The sequence below is a fragment of the Sphaeramia orbicularis genome, chromosome 1, assembly GCF_902148855.1.
Source record: "Sphaeramia orbicularis chromosome 1, fSphaOr1.1, whole genome shotgun sequence".
In the NCBI taxonomy this organism is placed as follows: Eukaryota; Metazoa; Chordata; class Actinopteri; order Kurtiformes; family Apogonidae; genus Sphaeramia; species Sphaeramia orbicularis.
Window position 1 is genome coordinate 34,177,934 of NC_043957.1, and position 24,103 is coordinate 34,202,036.

General features: G+C 37.6%; 1 protein-coding gene across 1 annotated transcript in view; it reads left to right on the forward strand.

Annotated features, from left to right (window-relative positions):
• The first annotated feature begins 3,093 nt into the window (after window positions 1–3,093).
• The window catches only part of tusc3 (tumor suppressor candidate 3), a 102,492-nt gene continuing 81,482 nt past the window's right edge, over window positions 3,094–24,103 (forward strand). Inside the window, exon 1 of the mRNA XM_030146460.1 lies at window positions 3,094–3,230. Within this exon, the coding sequence (XP_030002320.1) occupies window positions 3,126–3,230 (105 nt within the window). The 5' untranslated portion in view covers window positions 3,094–3,125. The remainder of the gene's footprint in view (window positions 3,231–24,103) is intronic.

A 24,103-nucleotide genomic window follows, 5' to 3' on the forward strand; every position in this document is an offset into this window, starting at 1 on the left:
GGATCGTATAATGTTGTTTCAAACTCCTGAATAGTTTCTCAAAACCTTTGTCTAAAATTTGTTTCTGAAGCTCATAATGCCATTTCATTACCATCAAAATGGCTTTTATGTTTGTTTTTTGTATTACTTCAGTGAACATTGCAGTTTCCTTAATGGTCCATGGAGACTCACATAATCATTAGCTAAAGCCATTCACTTTGACTGTATTTGCATTTTCTCCTTATTGATACACAAAGTTTTCTACCTCTCACAAACCTAAACACTTTTTGGTTCATTTTTGTTTCCATCTGTTCTTTTTTTTGTAAGATATGCATAATGTGCAGCCAGTGAATACAACTTCTCTCAAATATTTTAATTTAATAATAACTGATACCTGACTGCAGCTACAGGAACCCTCAAATCTGCATGGTCAAGAAACTTGTGCTCACTTTATGTAGATGTGTTGACTGATGTGTTGCTGACTCAGTCTGATTCCATCCTGCATTGACATTCTCAGTCACCTCTGGGAGAGTGCCTCCTGTGCATGTCATCAATGTACAGCTGAGAATTTCAACCATATTTACTGATGTTTTCCCCATTGATTCGAAAACTGATGTCACTTAAAATGTGTAATGTTTGTAGTTTTTAGCATTACAGGGAGACATTATAGAATTCCTTTTCAGGATATTGTAATTCAAATGGTCTGAGGGGACATTACACTTTTCTTGTTTTTTTTTTTTTTTAATCTACCCCTTGATTGCATTTTCAGGCTGCAGAGAATCTGCCTTGAGATGCTCAGATTTTGGCCAGTCACAGGAATTTCTGAGAGGTAGGGGAGGTTAGATACATGACAGCTGTATTTACCAGTCACTGACCAGATTCCATCAGACACAACCTAGATTTGACTCCACTTTTCCTTGAAATGACATCACCCATATTTACAGTATATTTAGCATTTTGTTCTAAACTGAGGGGAGAGAGCTACAAGAGTGCTGTGGGAGGGTGTGCATTGACAAATTCTGATATTTCCTTCCTGTCCTGCAGCTTTAATTCCCTATTCTTGTTGAAACACAAGCTGGGCATCACAAGGGGATTAAAATGATGACCATTCTAAGGGCCCATGACTGATAGGGTAACATTAGTCTATTTCATTTTTCCTTTTTTTTTTTGAGAATTGTTAACCTATCATCATAAAAGAACATTGTCTTCACAAGACAGTAATAATCATATTTGTTCTTTGCATTAGTTTGGTTTTTGGCAAAACAGAATAAAATCCAGTCAGCCCCTGAATCCCGTCTCCCCCCTCCTTATTTTATGATATGGTTTGGTCCAGGTACCAGTGCTCCTAGATGATGCTGGTAAATAGCAAGTTAAGTTAAATTTTATTTGTACTAGTAGATCAATGAAAAAAAAATCCAACTCTGTTATCATTAAAAATATTTTTAAAATGTAAAAGATGGCTTGCACCTTTCTTATCAGTCTTGGATGAAATAATAACATCTATTGTAAGCAGAATGTTGATCCATGCCTGCAGTGTTATATTTTTAGGTTTTGCATGGTTTGAATGGATGGGACCCAAAGTGACATTTTTTTTTTCATGGTGGCACCTCTGTGTGTGCTACAACTGTGTCAAACAACTCTGTCAAAACTTCAGTATGTATGTATGTATGTATGTATGAATGTATGTATGTATGAATGTATGTATGTATGAATGTATGTATGTATGTATGTGTGTGTGTGTGTGTGTGTGTGTGTGTGTGTGTGTGTGTGTGTGTGTGTGTGTGTGTGTGTGTATGTATGTATGAATGTATGTATGTATGTATGTCTGTGTATGTATGAATGAATGTATGTATGTATGTGTGTGTGTATGTATGTATGTATGTATGAATGAATGAATGTATGTATGTACGTATGTATGTATGTGTGTGTGTATGTATGTATGTATGAATGAATGAGTGTATGTATGTATGTATGTATGTATGTATGTATGTATGTATGTATGTGTGTGTATGATTGTATGAATGTATGTATGTATGTATGTATGTATGTATGCATGTATTTATTTATTTATTAGGGACAGTGCATATTAATGGACATCTACAACAATTGCAGCTGTAAACATGCCAGATTGTAGCAGCAGTGCTAATTTCCATCTGTAGTCCCTAGGCTGGTGATCCAACAACAAAAGCAACTGGGTCTGCTCTACAGTTTCATAAGCTACTTGCCACAGAGTACACTGGGTTACAAAAAATTGTTTTTTGCAAGTCGTCTAGGTTTTTTCAACTGAATTAGGACCATTTTGCACCGCTAAATCCAAAAATGACATCTGTTTTTCCTCAATCAGGTCAGGTTTTTTTGCTAATTTGATTTTGAAAAATTTGATCTTCTCACAAAATATAATAACTAATACCAAAATAAGATTGGTAAGTACACTTCATGAAACTTGTGACTTGATTCCTGTTAGGTACAATAGTGTATTCACCGCAGATGTAGCAGAATATGTCAGGCTTATTTTTGCAAGATCTTCTAGTCGAAGCCATTTCATTCACCTGTAATATAAAAAAAACATTAATCATAAATTGGCAAAAGTAAAATCTTCAGAACTCGTTTATTGCAAGAAATATGAAAGAATTTTGTATCATATGATGTGAAAATGCCCATAAATGTAAGCAAAAATGTTAAAAAGCCAATATGTAGCATAGTTGAGAAAGTTGACCTGATTGAGCAAAATTAATGTGATTTTTGGATTCAGCACACCAAAATGATCCTAAATCAGCTCAAAAAACTTAAACAATAAATTTGTTGTTGACCAGTGTTATGAATGGACATTGTCTCCATACATTGAACTTGAGTAGAAACATCTGCATGTATTTCCACTTATTATTTCATATATGCAGTTTAATTGGTGATCATTTGTTACAGACTGTGCATAAAATTAGTGGAAGGTGAAATTAATCTTTAAACAAACATACCGCTATGCTTTCATACTGAGAGTTCCAGCTACATCTTCATTTAACAGCCGCTGCATTTATAAACTACAAACCCCAGAGGCTTCCGCGTTTTAATCCTCTTGTCGCTGATTGGTCAAATCAGTATCCAATCCCTTTGCCGACAGTGTCTCACATTCATCTGAGCATCCTTCCGTCATGGCGTCTGTTTGGTACAAATCCCTTACCCACCTGCCGGTCCTGTCTGTTTTCGTCTTCCTTCTGCTATGTATGCCACCGGGGGGAGGGCAAAAAAAGAAGGAGGTAAGGCTTTGACTATTTGTGTGTATTTTTCCGGGACTATCTTTGCGCTGTTCGGGTATGTGCTGGCTGTATCTGCCGGTTTGTGTTAAGCTAGGTAGAGGCAAGCAGGAAGTTCATTTATCAGAAGCTGGGTCATATGAGCTTATGCTAACTATAAACGCCACTTATGAAACATGACGTTTTAAATCTGCAAGATGGTTTTATTTTGAAGATATATGCAATGCGTATTCTTTTCAATTCTCCTCTTGTATCCCAGAAGCTAATATTGCGCATAGCTAACCTCGCCAGCCTAATCGAGCTAAGCTAGCTATTGTTTATATTACGGTTAGGAGTTAGCATTAACCACTTCTAGGTGTTTACATGGATACATAAATGTGTCATGTAGATAAGACGTCCTGCTGCCAAACATGGCTACACAGCTGTCAATTGTGGTTTTGTTTTGAAAAGCGCAGGAAGTTCAGCCCTTTTCTTCTTTGCATCTTAACAGCACCGTCAGATGCTGTCTATGCTAGAATCCCAAACTATGTATTCAAAGCAATCCCTAATGGTATACTAGGTGGGGAAGCAAAATTTACAATATTTTGAGGCAGGGATTGAAAGACAATGTATGACCAATTAGTTTATTGAAAGTCATGAGAATTTATTTGCCACAAGAAAATTTACATCATAGAAAATGTTTTTATTCTATGTGTCCTCCTTCTTTCTCAATAACTGCCTTCACACGCTTCCTGAAACTTGGGCAAGTGTTCCTCAAATATTCAGGTGACAACTTCTCCCATTCTTCTTTAATAGTATCTTCCAGACTTTCTTGTAATAGTTTTGCTCATAGTCATTCTCTTCTTTACATTATAAACAGTCTTTATGGACACTCCAACTATTTTGGAAATCTCCTTTGGTGTGACGAGTGCATTCAGCAAATCACACACTCTTTGACGTTTGCTTTCCTGATTACTCATATGGGCAAAAGTTTCTGAAAAGGTATGGATAATAGTGTTAGGTATGATTATGACATCAATATATGTTTGGTTTCAAAACAATTGACGTAGTGCCTGCTGAGAAAAAAACAACTAAATGTTCATTGTAAATTTTGCTTCCCCACCCTGTATTGTCTCACTGAAAAATCATCTCAGTTATCTAACATCACAGACAAATAAACCTGGTATACTGATTAATGGCATTAATATTTTTAGTTCGAGCTGTAATAACAGACATATACGCAATGCATTGAATGAAAAGAGGAAAATTTCTCCCAGAGGTAAAGCAGTATGGAATTCAACTTTTTCTAAAATTGAGTGGTCAAAAGCATGGACATTACCATATAAATACTGTATTACAAACAAAATTAGAATTTTACATCTCAAAATTTTACATAACATATCTCTCCAACGCTATTTTGTGTCGATTTTATGATATGGAAGAAATATGCAACTTTTGTCAGTCTGAATCTGAAACTACTCTACACTTATTTTTTTTATGTGAACATTCTTCTAATTTTTAGTCCAAAATGGAAAATGATATCATATCTAAAAGTAACAATAAAATAAATATAACATCCCAAAATGTAATTACTTATTTTAAACATGATACTAACAATCTAGAATTTATTGTAAATTTGTTCATATTATTTGGAAAATTTCATATACATAAAAACAAATATACTAAAACACTCCCAAATTTTAAAATCTTTCTATTAGAATTTGGAAATTATATTAAATCTTTAGAACTCATTTATAATAAAAAAGCACAAACACCTTGGTTATTTATAAACAATTTTTTGATACTAACTGAACTCTCTGTTGCATTTATTAATTTATTTATATTTGTCAGAATTTTTTTTTTTTTAATTTATTTTCTTTTTTCTTTTTTTTTTTTTTTTTACTATTATTTATATATTATGCTTTGTATTTTTAAATCTATGCGTTATTTTCTTAAACTTATATGTTCAAATGCATTTTCTCTTTTGACATCTTGTTTGTTTAAAATGTTGTACTGTATACTCAAATGTTAATAAAGTTGAAAGGGAAAAAAAAAAGGTGTTGGCAAGATTAAACTGTAAAAAAAAAAAAAAAAAAAAAAAAAGCTAGAATCCTACAATGACCACATTTTAGCTATATCCTCCTTAGACCCAGCAATGTATTTTTGTCCTCTGCAGGGTACAAGAGTTTCACAGCTTTATTGAGAGAAAAAAAACAAAAACGCTGTCCACTGCAAAGGACATTCCAAAATAAATTTTTAATACGCATCTGAAATTTTTTTGCATAGTGCTGTTTCCAATAAAGGCAGTTATTTAATGTAAAAAAGCCGAAACCTGTACTTTCCTGGGTCTCAGGAGGATTTACATATCTCCGCAACCGTATCACTACTACTGATGCTTTAGAAAGAAGCTTAATGTGTGGTTACTTATTGAAGCGATAACTTGTTCAATTTCAGATAAAACGGAAGTGAAGGGCAGGCAGCTGTGGTTTTGTTTGTTTTTTTGTCGATGTAAAGTGGCAGAAAGGGCTGCACTCAAGCCTGTGGGGAGTACAGTGCTGATTGTTTATTAGTACTATGGGTGAGTGATATGGCAAGAATATCATATCACAATTTTTAAAAAATAAAATCACAATCTCTATTTTTATCTCGTTTCTGTTCACTGATCTTTGAGACTAATTTGCAAGTTTCTGAACAGTGCAACCAAACAATTTCCCTATGTAAAACATAGCCCTAAATGCACAAATAATACAGTTTAGCCCAACGAACCTTCCAGAACATTTTTAATTTAAATAGTTTGTGCAATTTTGCCAACATGTGCCAAGAACATAAACATATTAAAATGTAACCAACATTCTTACTAATTGCACTCTAGCAACATAAAAACTAAACTGCACTTGGTTTTAGAGGTAGCTTTCAATGAAAAACAAAACAAAACAAATTATCTATGAGGAAATGCCAGTTTCAAATAGTACTCCAGGCTTACAGAGCAGGTGGTAATTTTGCAAATTACTGTTGTTTGCGCTTTTTCGTTTGGGGAAAAGTCAAACCAATTCCATACGATAGAAGTGGAGTTCTTTTTAGGAAGCAACTCGCCCATTTTGCTGTCAGCCATGACTCCCGCTGCAAAGCGTTTGTGAAATCCATGTGACATGGACATGAACTGACGTGATGTGTCTGTGCATCATCCTATAACTACATCCAGAGCCGCTGAATACTCTATGGCTCTGACTACATCATATTATAGACAATTCCACGATCTCTCTACTTTGGCGGATCATCGATATGTTCTAATCCATCACAATCTAATATCGTAATATCGCACACCCCTAATTAGTACTTTTTCTTTATTCATAATCACACCAGACTTGCCTGTAGTGGTGAATGCTTGACTTCCAGCTGTCCCCTCTCCACAAGGTTGCATTGGAAACCTTTACGTCAGTGACATAAATGGTGATATTTTGAGGATTTACATGGTACAGTTACTACGGCTAGGAACTGTAATAGTCGTAATACTTAATAACAAAATAATGCAAATGACGAATACCATATTTATGTTACTTGTAGCATAATGGCAATTTCCATACACTAGAAAAAGTAGTTTCACAGACAAATCTTGAATCTACTTTTTATAGGCTGATTAGCTTGTCAGTTATGTCATTCATATCCCAGTCTATTAAACCTTTCATGTCATGTCTCATGTTCTATGTTTGAGAGTGAAATTTAAGTGGCCTATTACAATGGACAACATTTGTGATGCAAAAATAAGTGATATTGCACATTCATATCTAAATCATCAATCTGGTAATGAAATATTTGTATTTAGAATAACAACTTTTTATAAACATCTCTTCATTTTATAAGCTAACTTTGCGCCACCTTATCAGCACCTTTTTTTTTCTCTCCCTACTTTACATATAAATAGAAGAGAGTGGTTGAAAGGACAAATTGGATTATGAATATATGACGAAATGCATATTCAAATGCTTGACAAGTGAACAAATATTTAAATGAATTATGTATTTCTTGTGTCAGCAAATGAATTAAAAACCCCAACAGTGAAAGGACCATGTGATGACTAAGTGGACAGATTAACTACAGATAATAAGTGTTTGAGTGAGCGAGGGAATGGTTGAAAAATTGAAAGGTTTATGGCGTAAATAATGTGTTGGAGTGAAAGAAGTGAGGAGCGGGAATTAGCACAGATTAGTCATTTTAGGTTATCATAACAGGTGACTTTCTGTAATAGTGTAAGAATCTTTCGCTACATTCCTTTTATTGGTGCATGAGTTTTCTACATAGATGATGATTTTAAAGACTGAAATGGATTTAGTTCATGCATTAATTTCTAAGGATTTAAAGTTTATACAGGGCTCAAAAGTACCAACATTTCATCAGATATACGAGCTAAAATAATAATGTGCAAGTGTGAAAAAATATATTTGGAAGATAATTGCTTTTCATCAACAAATTTAAAACCAGACTGTGTATAGTTTGTGTATATATTGCGTATAAATTATATTTTTGGTGCAGTATTTTGTAGTGATTTAGGTAGTTATGCCTTGTTTTATCTCATCAATGTCATATCTTTGTTATTGGCAAATATGCTTCATCACAGCTTATGAAAATAAGACTACCCTGCAGAAATGTTTGGTTAGCAGATGGTTAAGCAAATATAGATGATGAGTCAAACCAGGTAGCTCCAATCCCACTTTTATAAATGTGAAGTAGCCTATATAAAGATAGATTTGGAAAGTAGTTCTCATAATTCAATCAAGAACTGCCAGTTGATCTAATGTAGTGGTAATGTAATTACAAGCTACAGCTAAGCTATACACTTCATGCTAATATTGTTTTCAGTTTCTGGGAACCTTTGTGATAAAATACCAAAATGCATCAATGAATCTCATAATGAAATAATTAAATGAAGTGGCTCTTCTCTGTGAATGAACTTGTACTGTATATCCTTTTGGTGGGTTAAATATGCTCATGTGCAAAACAAGTTAGGTGACTCTCATGCATACCATATACTTGATGTTAAAAAAACGCATATTAATGTTGCTCCTTAGAAGAAAACCTGGTCCTCTAAAGTGCAGAATGTTGATTTACTTTACATTAATACATGTAGATCTGTACTTTAACACTTGAGATAAGAGTTATGAATGAAAAGTTTCTAAAAGTCCTATTTTTACCCATTTTTATCTAGTGACAGCCTGCTGATACAGTTGCTTATTTTTTAGCAGTGTGTTGCTTCAAATTCACAAAATTACACCGGGGAGGTTCCCATTATAGCCACAGTCTGCTGCTGTTAGGCACTGATGAGCTCAAGGACACCTCAACATTACCTAATGAGCGACAGAGAGAGCGTCTCTCAATCACTTACCTTGCCGAAATGTGTCGGGCTATTATTAGTTTACTTCTATATCACTGACATTGGAAGTATCTTCAAATCTCCAAGTAAAACATTTTGCATCAACATTAAACTGGCTCATCCTGTCTGGCAGAAATGTGACTTTGCACTTTGTTGGTTCCAGCTGCTTAACCGTCTATGAAAAGATGGCTCTAGGTAATATTACTGGGGACTTCTTTACCATCAAGCAGACAGGAGCTAGCCACACATACTTATACATACACATATACACGGACATACTTCCAATGAGCCACAGGAGAGATATTCAGGGGTTATAATGTGAGAAATGTACTTTCCTACTTTCCTGCCCGGGGCCATAGCAGGAGTTGGAGGACGTGGAGGAAGATCTTATTTAGGTGGAAATGGACAAAATGGTGAAGCAGCATTTTGTATTCATCTCACTTACTTCTGCACTCCCTCACTGCCCTTCATCTCCCCGTTTTCCCTTGCCACAATAGGTTTTGGCTCTAAACTGTAGAACCTGACTGCGTATAAGTTATGATTAGGCTGTCCTTGAACAGTGCAATACTTATTTTCTAGAGTGGGGTTTTAATATCAGGTGATTATTCAAAGCTTTGTTTATTTATGCTGTCTTTAGTTCACTTCCATGTCTTGGTTCATTGAGTACTTAACTGTCATTAAAATGACTGCAGCAGGCTGGATAATTTGCACTAAATATATTTTTAACCGTATACAGTTGACCTTTGCAGGGTGGAAAGAAAGGAAAGTTAATTTAGGAACAGTGTATTAAAAGATGCATGTTGTTGTGATGTGACGTGAGTTTTGTTTTGTGTGACTCTATGCTAGTGTCTGTTTCTTGTTTTCAACAATGAATGCCATTAAATTTCATTAGCAACTTTGACTGTGTTTACCGGGAATGGGTTGGCTCGGTAATCTCATTTCATGAGTTTGCAGTGGAATTTCAGATTGGCACAGTAAGGTTTTCCACAAAAGTGTACTGTATCACGGTATTAGTGTCAGACCTGGGCCCCAGAGCGCTGATACCGGCACTTTTAAAGGAACAATTATTTATGTCTTAGAAAGTTTTATGAGCAAAAAAGCTATCGTGGCTTAGAGCTAATCAGATTACATTTGTGTGTGGTTTCCGGGTAAAGATAAATATGTGGAACTGAAGAGGAAAGGAGGGGCTAAGGTGTAGAGATTTTTACTGTAAAAAATGGGCAATATGTATGAGTATGATGTATGAAATAAAGGTAAAAATAGTATCTGATAGAAGAAGGATACACAAAGTGTCAATTTTCTGATGGGAAATAAGAATAAAAAATAAAAAATAACCAAGTAGAGCAGTGCCGGACCCCGGCTTTTGTAAATTCTGCTATAGCCTCAGCCCCTGTGGGAATGGAGGCAATTGTCATGAAGAAAGAAAAGGATATTTATATCCCTTCAATATTCACTCGTTCATCACCCCATCTCTGCTGGATATTATATCTAGCTTGTGTTGTGTTTCTGTCTGAGGGCTGACGACAGCACAAAGAAAGAACCAGTGTAAGCACTTCCTATACCAAGGTATATGGAGTCAGGGGAGGTAAAGGGAAAAAAAAGTCCAGGGCAGCGAGTATGAGGCAAGAATGAGAATTATATACAGTATCTAGAGAGTTGTATATCTACAGAGAGATATAGATTGCAAAGCAGTGGGCTTGCTACTGCACACAGGGACCAGGGACCAGTCAAATAAGTGGATTGGAATAATAAGAACCTGCTACCTCTGCACACAGAGGCACAATAAACAGGTAGGCCCTTCAGGGCATAACCCAAGCTACTTGCTAAGTTTAGACTGAGGCTCATGAAGCTAAACACTGTGTAAACACTATTATGTAAGATATTCATCAGAGAATAAACCATAATTCACCATTTACACATTCTTCACTGTCTCTCTGCCCATGCACTTTGCAATACAGGCAGATACCATTAAAAATGATGAATTTTCCCCTTCTTAGAAGTATTTGCAAATTATGATATTCTACAATATGATTTTTTTTCTGTTGACATATTGTTTTGCCAGTTTAAGTACTCACATTTTATTTTATCTTTTTTTTTTTTTTTTTTTTTTTTTACAAAGCTTTGCATTTGTGATGCACATATAAATACTTTTGCTGGTAAATTGTGAATTTTATCCAGCCTTTTCCCTTGTTCCCATGCTGATAATGCTGTCAGTGTGCATGAATTAGCTACTTAGTGCTGTTGCTTTGTCCTAAGGAAATAAGAACCATAAGTTCAATCAGATGTTTATATCTCCCTTTATTCTGTATTTTGTAAAAATGTTTTCCCCCTCTGCTTTATCTGTCTCTACTCTCTTATGCATGCATGCCAGTGCTCAGTCTCCGTTGATTTTCTCTCCTCCCTTTACCTCAGTAAAATAAATTTCAGCAGTTCAAGAGAGATGAATATTGTATCCAGCCCCGTCTTTCCCTTGTGTATTGCCGGTTCTGCCCAAACTGCAGCTAAGAAGCAGCCATAATGGTGCCATATTTTGCGTAGTGAGATGTTTCAGTGTTCTCTAAGTGAATTCAGTGGTGATTTGTTTGGATCTCGCTCATTAGCTGTAGTCATCTGAATTATTGATGCAGTCGTGTCAGGCCTGCTTTCCCAGTGACTGATGGCCTGTGTTCCTAAGTCATTTCCCCCCTCTGTTATTCCTCCCTTTCCAACATTTCTATAACTAATTTTCTGAGTGGCAAAAGGATTTCCATCTCCCACTCTTCATCCCCTTATCCACCCCTTTCCCCTCCCACATCACCTCCCCTGTATTTTTTCACTTAACCACCTTTTTCTATGCACTCGTTTGACATTTCTATAATTATGACGTGTCATAAAATGAATGATTTCACTCATCTTTAACCTAAGCCTACTTTGCACAGCCCCCCTGTCCACTTTCCTTTGCCTTTCTCCTCTTCCCCCGGCTCTCCTTCTCTTCTCTTCTGCCATTCCCCTGACATTTCTGAGGCTAATATCTGTGCCAGCCTTGTTGAATTGGAGGGGAATGAAGGACATTTTTTTGTGGTTGTAAATATTAAAATTTCAGTACCATTATGGAGTAGGAACTTCATACTTCTGACATGTCTCTCTCTTTTATGCAGTTTGACACACTGACTCATATAGTGACTAAATGGTAAGTAGTTCAACTAGTCTGTCAGTCAGTCAGATGTCACCTCTCTGATGTTGTCAGTATAGTTAGCTTCAGTTCAACTTTATTCATATTGTGCCAAATAAAGGAACACATATTCTTAAGGCACTTAATATTAAATGTAAGGGTGTAACGGTGCACTCGACTGTATTGAACTGTTTCGCTTCGGAGTCTTCAACACAATGTGTACCAGAGGTGTACCGAATGAATACATGTAGCCTCTGTGAAGAACGCAAACACTCGCCTTAAGTTTCCATACGAACCTTGAAGTGGAACGCACACAGTATGAGCAGGGTGACCGCAAGCGGAACCCATGTGCAGTATTTGATATCCTAGACGAATGGCTAAGCGGTACATGCACCACACACATGCTGAATGTGAACCAGCACGGCAGCTCAGAGCAACGTCACAGGTACAAAGCTAGACTTGGAAGACCCTCCGTCTTCTTGGTGGCGCTGAGTTGCCGGGGTTGGTGGCTGCCCCCTGGTGTGGATGGCTCCAAGACAGCGCCTCCTCTTTTACTTTGTGGTCCTCCCGTGCTCAATCTGTCTTTTTATGTGTGTGCGTGTGTGTTGGGGGACTGTTTTGTAAATTTAAATGTAAATGCTACGTCCTCACTGTATGAAAAATGCTATATAAATAAAGATTGATTGATTGATTCTCTAAGATCCCATATTTCGAAGCATTTCAGCATTTCAAGAGTGGTGTGCCGGCATTGTTTCGTGAAGATTAGTTATATTTCTGGTAACGTGTCAAATTTCATAACGCATTTAAAACAACACCACTCAACCGTTAATATTACCGCTACCAAGACAAAAACTGTAACCCAGTTGTTTACTTCAATAAAGTTTTTTTTTTTTAATCGGTCTCCTTCACAGTACCAAAAATCGTATCGAGAAATGTATCAAACCAAAGACCCCTGTGCTGAAAACGTACCGAACCAAAGGCCCCTGTGCTGAAAACGTACCGAACCAAAGACCCCTGTGCTGAAAACGTACCGAACCAAAGACCCCTGTGCTGAAAACGTACCGAACCCCTACACCCCTAATTAAATGTATGGTCAAGACCTACAGTGTTACTGTGGGGTGGGGTGGGGGGGGGACACAAGAACAAATGCTCCAAGAGCAAGTGTCTAGTAGGGCTGAACGATATGGACAAAATTTCATATCTCGATATTCATGCCAGATATCTCGATATCGATACTATACGATATGACTACGGGTTCGGTGAAAACCCAGCATTTTTCAGAAAAATACTAACATCATAATACAAAAGAATGTGGAAAGTGCAGTTTTATTAATAAGAACTCACTGCCAGTCATCAACATTAACATAAAGTACAAATAAATTAAATTTGTTGTGACTTCCAGAGCTGTACATGCAGGACGAGCACGAGGGAAATCTATATCGTTTATATCGTTGCTTTTTCGATATTAATATCTTGAATGTTCATATATCGATACGATAATGATATATCTTTCAGCCCTAGTGTCTAGCAATAGTAGGGAAAAACTCTGTTTAATAGAGGAAATCTCAGATAAAACTGGACTCGGGCTGGAAAGCCATTTGTCTTGACCATTTGGGGTGAGTGGAGAAGGGAGAGATGAAAGTACAGAAAGAAACAACTACCAACCCAGTCAAACACTGGGCGGTTTGGAGAGCAAATAACTGCACATGAGCTTTAGAGCCAGGTACCAACAGCATATCACTGAACATTGCTGCTCTGTCGCAGTGAACAGAGAAACACAAATAGCAGTGTCGTTTTATTGAATGAGTAAAGGGTAAAAGTTGTGCACCTGTGCTGGTATCTTTACATTTTCCTTTTAACTTTAGCTCATTTTTAGTCAAATAATTGATGACCGGTGAAAAATATCTAGATGTGTTTGTGCATCATTATCATTATCATTAAAAACACAATGTCAAAAATGACTTGAGAGAGTGTCTACAGATGACCGGATTAGGTTTTGTTGGCCAAAGGTCAAGGTCGCTGTTGGCACAAAATAGATACCTTTAACTACAACTCTGGAATTCAGGATATGATTCAAGGACAGTGGACACATCTGATTGAATTTACTCTTCTTGTTATAAGCTTAACAATCTCTCCAGCGTTTTCAGTGTTTGCTTTAAAATGCGCAAATAGGAATAGGAACACTGATCAAGGTTCCTCTGATTACCTGACTAAATTTGTCTGATTGTTGCCCTGTTTGAATCATGTTTACTCGGGTCTCTCTTCCCAATGAGATCTCAATCTCAATGAGATACCCAGGCTAAATCAGTTAAAGACTTTTAAAAAAGGCAACAGTGTCTAATGTTGCAACCAGTGGATTTCCAAATGGCATTGACTGATAGTGGTCATTGAATGGCTGTGGTCATTTTGTACAATTTTTGTCACAATATTAAACATCTACTACAATCGATGTTTCCCTGAGGGCTATGGAGAGTAAAAGTAATTTATGCAATTTAATGATACATAATATTAAAGTCGCATACTCAATTTCATGCGGCTGGACTCACATGCAGTTGTACATCTGATGATATTTGCAAAAAATCTCAGTAATGTCTGACTTTTATGTTAGAAGAACTAATGCAGCAGTAGTGAGACTTTTTGGTTCATTGGCTCACAGCTAACCTGCCATACCTCGTGTCTGATCATTCATCCTTGCCTTTCTTTGACACAGCTTATCTCCAGAAGGAAATGTTGTCGTAACACAACTCTTTCTCTCCTCCCCTTTCTCTTATCTATTTCTCCTCTGTTGCTCTTTTCATCCCATTTTCCATTTTATTTCTTTATCCCTCCACTTTTCCCCCTCATTCACCATGCCTCCACTCCCCTCCTTTTTTCGCTGCCTCCCGCTGTTCTCTCACATACCCTTCCGCCCCTCCTACGGGGAGAGGCAGCACTGTATAGCCGATATGAGGTGGCACATTATCCCACTGTGAATGTGTGTACGTGTGTTTTAGAATCTGTGCTTGTGTATGTGTCTGGTTTTTGGCTGATAAGATGTCACACTCTTATCCTCCTAGACAGGCCAGTGTCACTGTGACGGTTCACAGGCCACACACACATATACATACACAAATTTACAGGGAAAGAAACACACAAGTATTAAATGTAACACACATAGTCTTGAGTATGAAATGGGAAACTAGATTGAAAGCCTTATTGTGGAGCGATTCCTCGTTCTGTGTGTATGTAATAGAAAGAGAGAGACTGTGTGTATGTACATGTTGCCTGTCACTGATATCTGATGAGTCTCTCTTATTAAACTCTTAGTCTTTCTGCTCCACTGGCAGAAAGGCTGTTAACACTCTGCACGGGGCTAAAGACTGTGTACTTTTGCGTGCAAGTGTGTGTGTGTGTTTTCCTTTGTGTTTCTTTGCATGGTGGAGAGGCTGTCATAAGACCGCCTTATTGAAAACACTTGTCTTGAGAAGGTACGTGCAGATGAGAGAGACAGGAAGTGAGTGAGGCAATCCGTCCCCCCACAGAGTTCAGATTAGCCCTGTTTGACCGGAGGACAGAGCTTTAACCACCACAAAGTGAGTCCCTGTTAGATAAAACTACACCTGGAAACGACCAAACTGGTTATGAATTATTGAATTATGTTAACACAGCCTTTTCAAAGCATTTATTTATCCAGAGAATCCTAAGTGATCGCTCCTCTCTTATTTCGCATTCACTCAGTCAAACACAATCCTATCTGGGAGACTTTCAACCGGTGAGCAGTATTAATTAAATGACAGAGAAAAATAGCTGATGGTTCTTACCAGTTCCCCTGAGATTAACAAGGGTTTATAGTTTTGTCCCTTGCCTGTCTAACTGACTATATCATCTATGATCCGAAATAACTTTTTGAACACAGGTAGCCACGTCTCACTGTTTTTATGATGACACTCATTAACTTAATGCAGTCTTCTGAAGCAAAGGCAAGATTGAAAAACTGCAGGTGAATTGTGTTAAAAATGCGAAACTAATTAAGCCATAAATACCATTAAGAGCACAGTTTATAATCTTATTTCAGTACACAATTATAAGTCCAGCAGCAAACATCCCCCTAATCACTGTCAAAGTTGACAAACACACTGCTGAAATTTAATTAACACTTACGATAAGAAATAAAAGCTTCACAGAAATGAACAATGAGTGTGAGGGAGAGCTCTTTTTAGCCACTGCTGACAGTTCATGTCTTTTAATGAGGAGCTTGATTTGCAATGATTGTTGTGCCCCTTGTTTGAGCTGAGCAACTGGTTGTCACTCCCCTTCCCAGCTGTTCAGGTTATCGACCAGCCAATTAGTCTCACCAGCAGAGTTTAGAAGAAGATATGATTAGTGCAACCAGCTCGCCATCTCCCTTGTGAAACTGGCATCGCATCGCCGTTGATGCTAGGGCAGCTGTTGAACGAGAAGACATTACATTAGCCTACTGTTATTGCAGCCCATAAGGCTACATTCCAAATAGTTGGATGGGGGATAAAGCTTTAAAGCATGCATTTTTCCGGGCAATAAAGCTCAAAAGGTTCTGGACTGTAGATCTTCTCTAGTGGCTTTATTGCTGACTCTTGAGCTCAAAAATTAGTTAAGGAGCCAGTACGCCTGTCCATTCAGTGCCAATTGCTTCATCAGACCAAGATTGTGAAGTACAAATGTCTTATGGTCATTATGTATCATACTGTGTAGTTCACAGGACATGTACAGTGTCATCTGAAGGATCGTTGTGTTACATTATCTGCAAACACAATTTTGAGAGGCACCAATCATCAGAATAAATCTTATGGAGGATTACGTCATGCTTTTCAACCTTGCAATTGCCATTAAATTGCATGCTACTGAGAAATTTACCCCGGTGTAAATTTTATAAGTAACCTGTGTTTCCTCTGCATAATGAATTTAGTGAAAAGAAAAACTCCCAGATATATGAGCCAAACTAAACAATTCATATTAAAAAAAAAAAAAAAAAACACCAAATAACATTAATAGCATCAAATTACATTCTACTAAGGGTAAAAGATGAAAGCAGGCAAAGCAGGAGGTATGTTAAGCAGAGAACAAATGTCTGCCAGGGTGGTTCAATCCCCCACAGCAATCACATCGACTTCATGGAGATAATGACTTCCAAAAATCTTCTTTTATTCATTTTGTTACTTTGACATTGACCGAGAATACGGTCAGACTTTTTGTAGTATTAAATCTTGACGGTGTATTTGCTTGTTGTAAATTCAGCGTTTCTACTGGTAAGGTTTTGCCATTCCATACCCACATAGTATTATAAGTAGGACGGAAACCAAAGTAGGACCGAAACGCGCTTGTAGATATTAACCTGTGTCAGAAGTTAACTTGAGATTCTACAAAAACACAACATAAACATTCAAGAGCTTCTATTTTTCCATGTGTGATTGAGACTGAATGTTCACCAAAGCAGAAGCAAATAACAATGTGACTGGCTCATAAGGCTAATTAGCAGCACATTAAGCACACAGTTATTAGGCGCGAAGACCAGCATTACCTTATTTGGCCAGTTACACATCTATTTCTAAAATGCGTGTTGTGCCTCTGCCCCTTGCTTTGACTATTAACAATAACATTCAGTAGCATGTATAGTGAAGCAGTCTGCTGAAAGCTGTTTCAAGATGTTAAAGATGAGATAAGGGAAAATAAATTAAAAGATGGAGAGAGGGTTAAGAACTAGGCTAAAGGTCACACACACAACACACCTTGGAAAACAAGAAGGCAGCTCTGGTGGTCAGACAGACATGCAACTTCATGACCTTTAGTGAGTCCACACCTCACTTCAGTGTTTTCTGTCTTTTACTTTACACATAAGGTTACCAGCTTTGCCTCTCCCCGTCTCTTCTCATAATGAAGGTATTTTTAGTGCCATATTGATGCAACAGTACTTGAAATCAGAAAAACAGCAATTGCTTTTTCACAAAAAGCAAAACAAAAACGGTGTTTAGCACACACCGTAGCGTAGTGCTGAGCTCACTCAACCTTACAACCCCTTTTTCATTATTGGACACAGCACTTGTAGCTAATTACTAGAATGGACATTTCATATTCAGAAGGGACTGCTGTATAAACATAATAACTTCAAACATATTGTTACACCAGAATGAAAAAGGGAAGACTGAACCCCCTCCTGTTTTTCTTAAATGTACTGGGTTCATTCTAGAGGTTGACCAATATGTTTTTTTCAGGGCCAATACCGATTAGCTATTAGTAATCATGAAGACCGACACTGATATTTGGAGCCGATATTCTTTAGCTGTAAAAATTAAAATCTTGGTGTAAAAAAATTAGAATCATACAAACACCAACACTTAACTTTGTTTAAATGCTGTTCCGCATGTTTATTTTTCATTTAACAAAACTAAATCCGAGACCTCTTAGGCTCAGCAGCATATTATAAATTCAACTGAAAATATATAAATAGCTCTCTATACTTTTTACAAGTAGGCCTAAATAAAGTCATCGTGCAGTTCGATATAACTGAATCGTTCTCACTTAAATTTAAGTGAAATAACCAAAAAACAGAACATCATGTTTCTCTCCTCCTCTTACAAGACACTAGGGATGGGAATCGTTAAGAATTTAACGTTTCCGACTCCATTATCGATATTGCTTATTGAGCCGATTCCTTATCGATTCTCTTATCGATTCTCATTGGGTGAGGGAATAAAAGAGTACAAACGGGTGTGTTTGCATTAACTGTCTTTTATATTTCCATCTGTGCACATAAAATATAACATATATAGTATGTACAAATAATAATAACAGATGACGCTGGGCCCGGTTCGGGGGGAGGGGAGGGGCACAGTGAAAGTGAAACTAAAGACACTTTACTAATTCCTCTATTGCTGCATTTCTACTGCGTGAAACTGGTTCGACTTGGCTCAGCTTGTCTCCTGTTGTTGTCCTGTTGTGTCTTACCTTCGGAAACTTGTATTTGAGGAGTTACGACGTTTGTTGCCCACACCGGAAACGGCTTGGCGTTCACTCTGCCACTACATTCACAAGCGCGCTGCTAAGTAAAGTATCAAATACGTGACATTCCTGTAAATGATTCACATGCTGTGGACAAATGTTTGAGCATATTGTTGGGATTCCACCCTTTTCAAGACATGGAAGCTTTGACAGTGTTCCAGTGGACCTGGTGTCATCTTTTTAGACCATTTGTACCTCAATGCCATGTTGGCTACATTCTGACCAAAACAATGCAGCGTACGTCTGACATCATCGCGCATGCACAATGAAGGCGGAATCGATAAGCAGAATCGTTAAGCAGGCAGGCAAACAATTCCAAGGAATCGAGCTACTGGGAACCGGTTCTCGATTCCCATCCCTACAAGACACTATCAAAGTCAGCTTCAGACACACTCTGTCTAACAATGTCATTTTCTAATGCTTTGGATCTCTCAAAATGCAAAAACGTCAAATAAAATATCCTGGGATCATGAGAGTTGTTGTTAAACATTTCCCAACCGTTTTCTGTCACTCTGCTCCTCTACAGCTTCTAATTTGACACACACTTCAATATCCCAGCACTGATAACACCATACCAGTTGACTGAAGTTAGCCAACTTGGCTAACGAGCACTGTGCATGCTCATCAATGCTATAATCCAGTGACCGACTCGACAGAGAGGAGGAAAAAGGCTAAACTCATCAGCCCTCCAGTAACCAACCTGAAATTATAGCAGGTTTTTACTCTCTCTCTCTCTCACACACACCCTCACACACACACACACACACCTTACAACCATCACAGACTCTTTCCCTATCGTTATGATTACTGAGCAGTCTCATAGTGATAAATACAGAAGAGGTGGGGGCACTCGAAGCTGAGCTACATGGTAAAAGCTAGTCGCTAAGCGTTCCCTTCACAGTGCTTTCACTTATTGCGTTCATATCATGGGACTTTCAGTTACATTATTTGGAGCCATGAGTTGGAGAGGATTGTGATGTTTATTACAACTTTTGCAGAATCTGCTGCCTCAACTTACCTTCACGTAAGTCTGTACACCTGGCGAGGGGCGGCTTCTCCTCCTTGTGTCTGCCCAGTTTTTACGCACACACACACACACACACACACACACACACACACACACACACACACACACGGCCTTGTAACCAATCAGATGGTGCTGTGGGAGTGATAATGCGTGGAGCTGAGACAGTCAGCTGCATCAGAGCCAAAATAATCCCGTTTTAAGTTTGATCCGTCATACTGGCCGTCGGACACTTTAAAAAGCCGATAACGATAATGGTCAAAATGATGGATATAGAAGCCAATAATCGGTCGACCCCTAGTTCGTTCTTTCCATTTTTATTCATGTACCATTCTGCTGATCTCAGAAACCCTGTCTGTGGCATAGACATAGACTCTATGCAATGACAACTTCTTCATCTCGCCCTTATCAGTCTCCTTGTCTTGTTTCTCCTTTGTCTCCTGAGCATTTTTTTTAAAGAGTGTGGCTAATGATAGCCTTTAATCACTCAAAAACTGTCCAAACAAACCCTCTCAGGCACGCACAGCCACACTGAACCACTGACATCTTTGACTGAAGTCCTTGAGGTTTCTTAATCAAACACAGTTTTTCTTCTGTCTAATTTGTTGCATGGTGAGATGAGAGAGATGACACTGTAAGCTTTGACTCTTTATTTTTTTGTCTCTAGTGCTTAATTAAACACGAAGACCACCCACCGCTGACCCTGTGCTACTAGAATTACTAAGGGAGTGGTATGCAAAATTTGGACCCTTAATGCTCCTGAAATCATTTCACATACATAACAAATATGCACAAATGTTGAAAGCCAATTAATCCAGGCAGACGAACAGTTTTCACACACAGCCTTGTTGAGAGTGCGACCCCCAAAACACACTCAGTCTTCAACATGTGTAATCACTGAAACACTGCTCAAAGCACCAATTTGATTAAAAAAAAAATATATATAGTTTTTTTTCTACTTTAGCCCACTTCAAAGTTAGAGGGAGGGAGTGGGTATAAATAGAGAATAAGACATGGAGTGATTTGATTGAAAAATGTGCTATATATTGTGAAATACAAGACCTCTCTTTAAAGAAAAACGTCAGAAGCACGAAGTACACAAAATAATAGCGTGAGTCAATGTAGAATAGCAGGTGCTCACCTTGGATGGCACTGGAACAAATGAACATAGAAAAGCTGAAGGACCACCCAAATGAACAATAGCAGGTATCCAGAAAACACGCAGTGTAAAACAGCACATGCTCTGACAGGTCACATTTGTATAATGAGTTTATCTAAACTCAAGAGAATTGCTCTGAATAACTGTAGCCAAAATATTTTTAGTTTTATTTCTTTTTTTTAAATTACAGTTTCAGTTGTGATAGGTCTAAAATTGGTGCCAGGTATATTGAATGTTTTGGTTTTGTTCTAATGTGGGCATTGCTTTGAATGATTTAGTTCATACCAGAAATGTCAGAAGTTTGTCTTATGTGCAGTAAACTAATCTGAGAGATAAATAACATAATCTAAAGATTATTTGGTTTACTTGGTGTTAATATGGTTGGAAAGTTAAATAGAAAATGTATTTATGAAGCTGGGAGTTGCATAACATATATTATGTATGTTAGAAAAAAACAACACATTTATGTAGATGTTATCTGGGCCAGTGTTTTCCTGCCTAACCCTTCCAGGAAGTTGTTTTTTTTTTTTTGTTTTTTTTTTGTTTTTTTTTGCTGTTATCCTTTTTTAGATTAAAATTTCACCTGGTGTTGACTGCCTTAAGCTCACATGAAATCCCTCCAACAAATGTAAATTCTTGAATAAACTAATTTCCACACAAATTTGTTTTGCCCTGCATTTTGACAGATAATCATAGATTCACTTTATAACATGCTTTTGGTGTCTAAAATATATAATAGTCTGGGAATTATGTTGTTTGTATTAGAAATGTAATATTGATGTTAGTCTAAGACAAGTGTATGTGACACACTGCATACTGTGTGTGTGTGTGTGTGTGTGTGTTTGTTTGTTTTTTTTTATTATTATCTGTTCTCTCTATATAAAGCATTACATACTGATATGATATTACTCAGTCCAGAGCTTAAGGGGGTTTAGTGATTCAGGTCTGTCACAAGTTCACACAATGTCTGCTCAGTCGGACTGACAGAAATATAGAACATAGGCACTTGGTTCTTAATGGGATTCTTTGATAATTTTAAGGTTGTATTAGGATTTTTTCCTCACTGGTTACTGGTCTGCACAGTCTTAACTACTGGTATTAATGACATTGTTTCTTTATTCTTCAACCAAGGCCTTTTTTTCTTGTCTGTATATGTTTCCCTTTTTATTCATCCTTCCTCATCTACTGACTTCTGCACAATTTTTCATTCACCCCCCCCCACCCCCCACCCCCGTCCCTATCTCTCCATTTCTTGGTTTTATTGCGGAAAGCAGCATAGTGACCATATGCTCCCTGGGTGCCCATGGTGAATCCCTATTGTTTTTACAGTACGACTGGCCCTTTGCCCTGTGTGTCCATCCCCAGTTTTTATTGGGATGCTTTTATAACAAAATCAAGCTGCACTGATGCCCCATAAACCCAATTGGAGCTCTGCACTATCCCAAGAGAAATGATATCTGCAAAGACAGGAAAAAATAAAAATAAAGGTGGAAGAAGGGGTGGGTAGAGGTCAAGCAGCAGGACTAAAATATTAGCCCTGGCTTTCTGCTACTATTGAAAGTGACTGATGAAATACAACTACAGAGAAAATTACACTGGCACCATGCAGTGTATTGCTAATATAGCCTCACATATTGCAGAAAGTGTAGCTGCAGATGCTGACTGAATACATCGCTGAAGCTGCACATAAATAATAACAGGTAGCATTTTAACTGAAGTTTAGAAGTTTGGAAGAATACGTCGGCCTGTCTTATTGTTTAATCTGTAGTTGTGTTATGTTGTAAAGGCCGTTCTCTCCGTAAGTGTGTGGTTTTATCTAACTGGCATTTAAACTGTCTCAAAAGTGTAGAAGTTGACATGACACCCTAAACTTAGAAACACAAAAGACTTTGGCTAGATAGGTGCCTCGAGGAAATTAAATGACTTACGATTCAAAATGCCATTCAGTGTGCCCAGGAGGTTTAGAAAAAGCTTAAAACTACTTGTAAGCAAAAAAAAAGCAGATAAACCATTAGATATTCTATAAGTGTCACGTAGAGAGATTCAACCGCTGGCACTAATGAGGGAAAAAAAAATCTAAAATAAAATAAAATCACCAGAGGGTGACACAGAGAGATGCAGGGACAAAGGCAAATGGCAAGAGAAAATGCATTTATTTCAAATAGTTGTTATTAGCCAGATAAGCTGACAAATCCCCACCCCCAACCCCTCCAATGACAAGTCATGGTATTTTGAAGAATCGCAGATTAAGGGCTGACAAATGCAGGACAAGCAATGTAAACGTTGGATTCAGTGGATGTGAGAGATGGAGACAATAACGGTGACAAACTGACTCGCACAGAAACACTGTCAAAGTGTGCAATGGTATGTGTTAAAATCTCATCATATTAACTCCTCCTCTTCTTTCCGACGTGAATGTAAATGCGTGTATGCGTCTGTACAGAGGGGAATAGCATGTTTGTGTTGTGATTGTTAGCGTTGAAAAGCTCGGTTCCTTTGCTCACTTGTCCATCCTCATCACCGCTCTTTCAACCTCATTTATATTCTCTCTTCTAATTTTTTCTCCCTTCCTTTCCTTTTTTTGTCCTTTACTTACTTCCCATTCATTCCCTTTGCTTATGTATAGATAGTAAATCTTTATCCAACACATTATTTCTTTGCTACATTATTACTCTGCTCTTTGTTTAACCTCTCAGTTACCTTGTCTGACCCGCTGTTAATCTTTCCCTTCTGCTTCTATGAGAGATGACAGAAGTTGAATAAATAGCATCCAACTTCTGAGTAATATCATTTTGTGGCTCACCTCCTCATTTGTTCTTCAGTTTTCTTCCTCCCTACGTGTGCCTGCCTAAGTATTTTGGGATTAACTCAACACAGAAAGTCATGATAAGTACACTATAATTTCCAGAAAAGGACTTCCAGTGTGTTTTGTTGGTCTTCACAAAGGACAGCATGCTGCTTTGTGTGTGTGTGCGTGTGTGTGTGAGTCGTGTATGTATGTGAGAGACTTGAGTCTTTGTTCCATGTTATATGAAACCAATTTTCAGTAATCCCCCTCACAATGGGCGAGTTGGTGGAATGTGTATAGGAGCCTGATGGCCATAGCCAAGACCCATTCAGTTCCAACAGACCTCTGTTTAGACCACTCAGACAGTGGGCTTACACACTGAACAAATTTTGT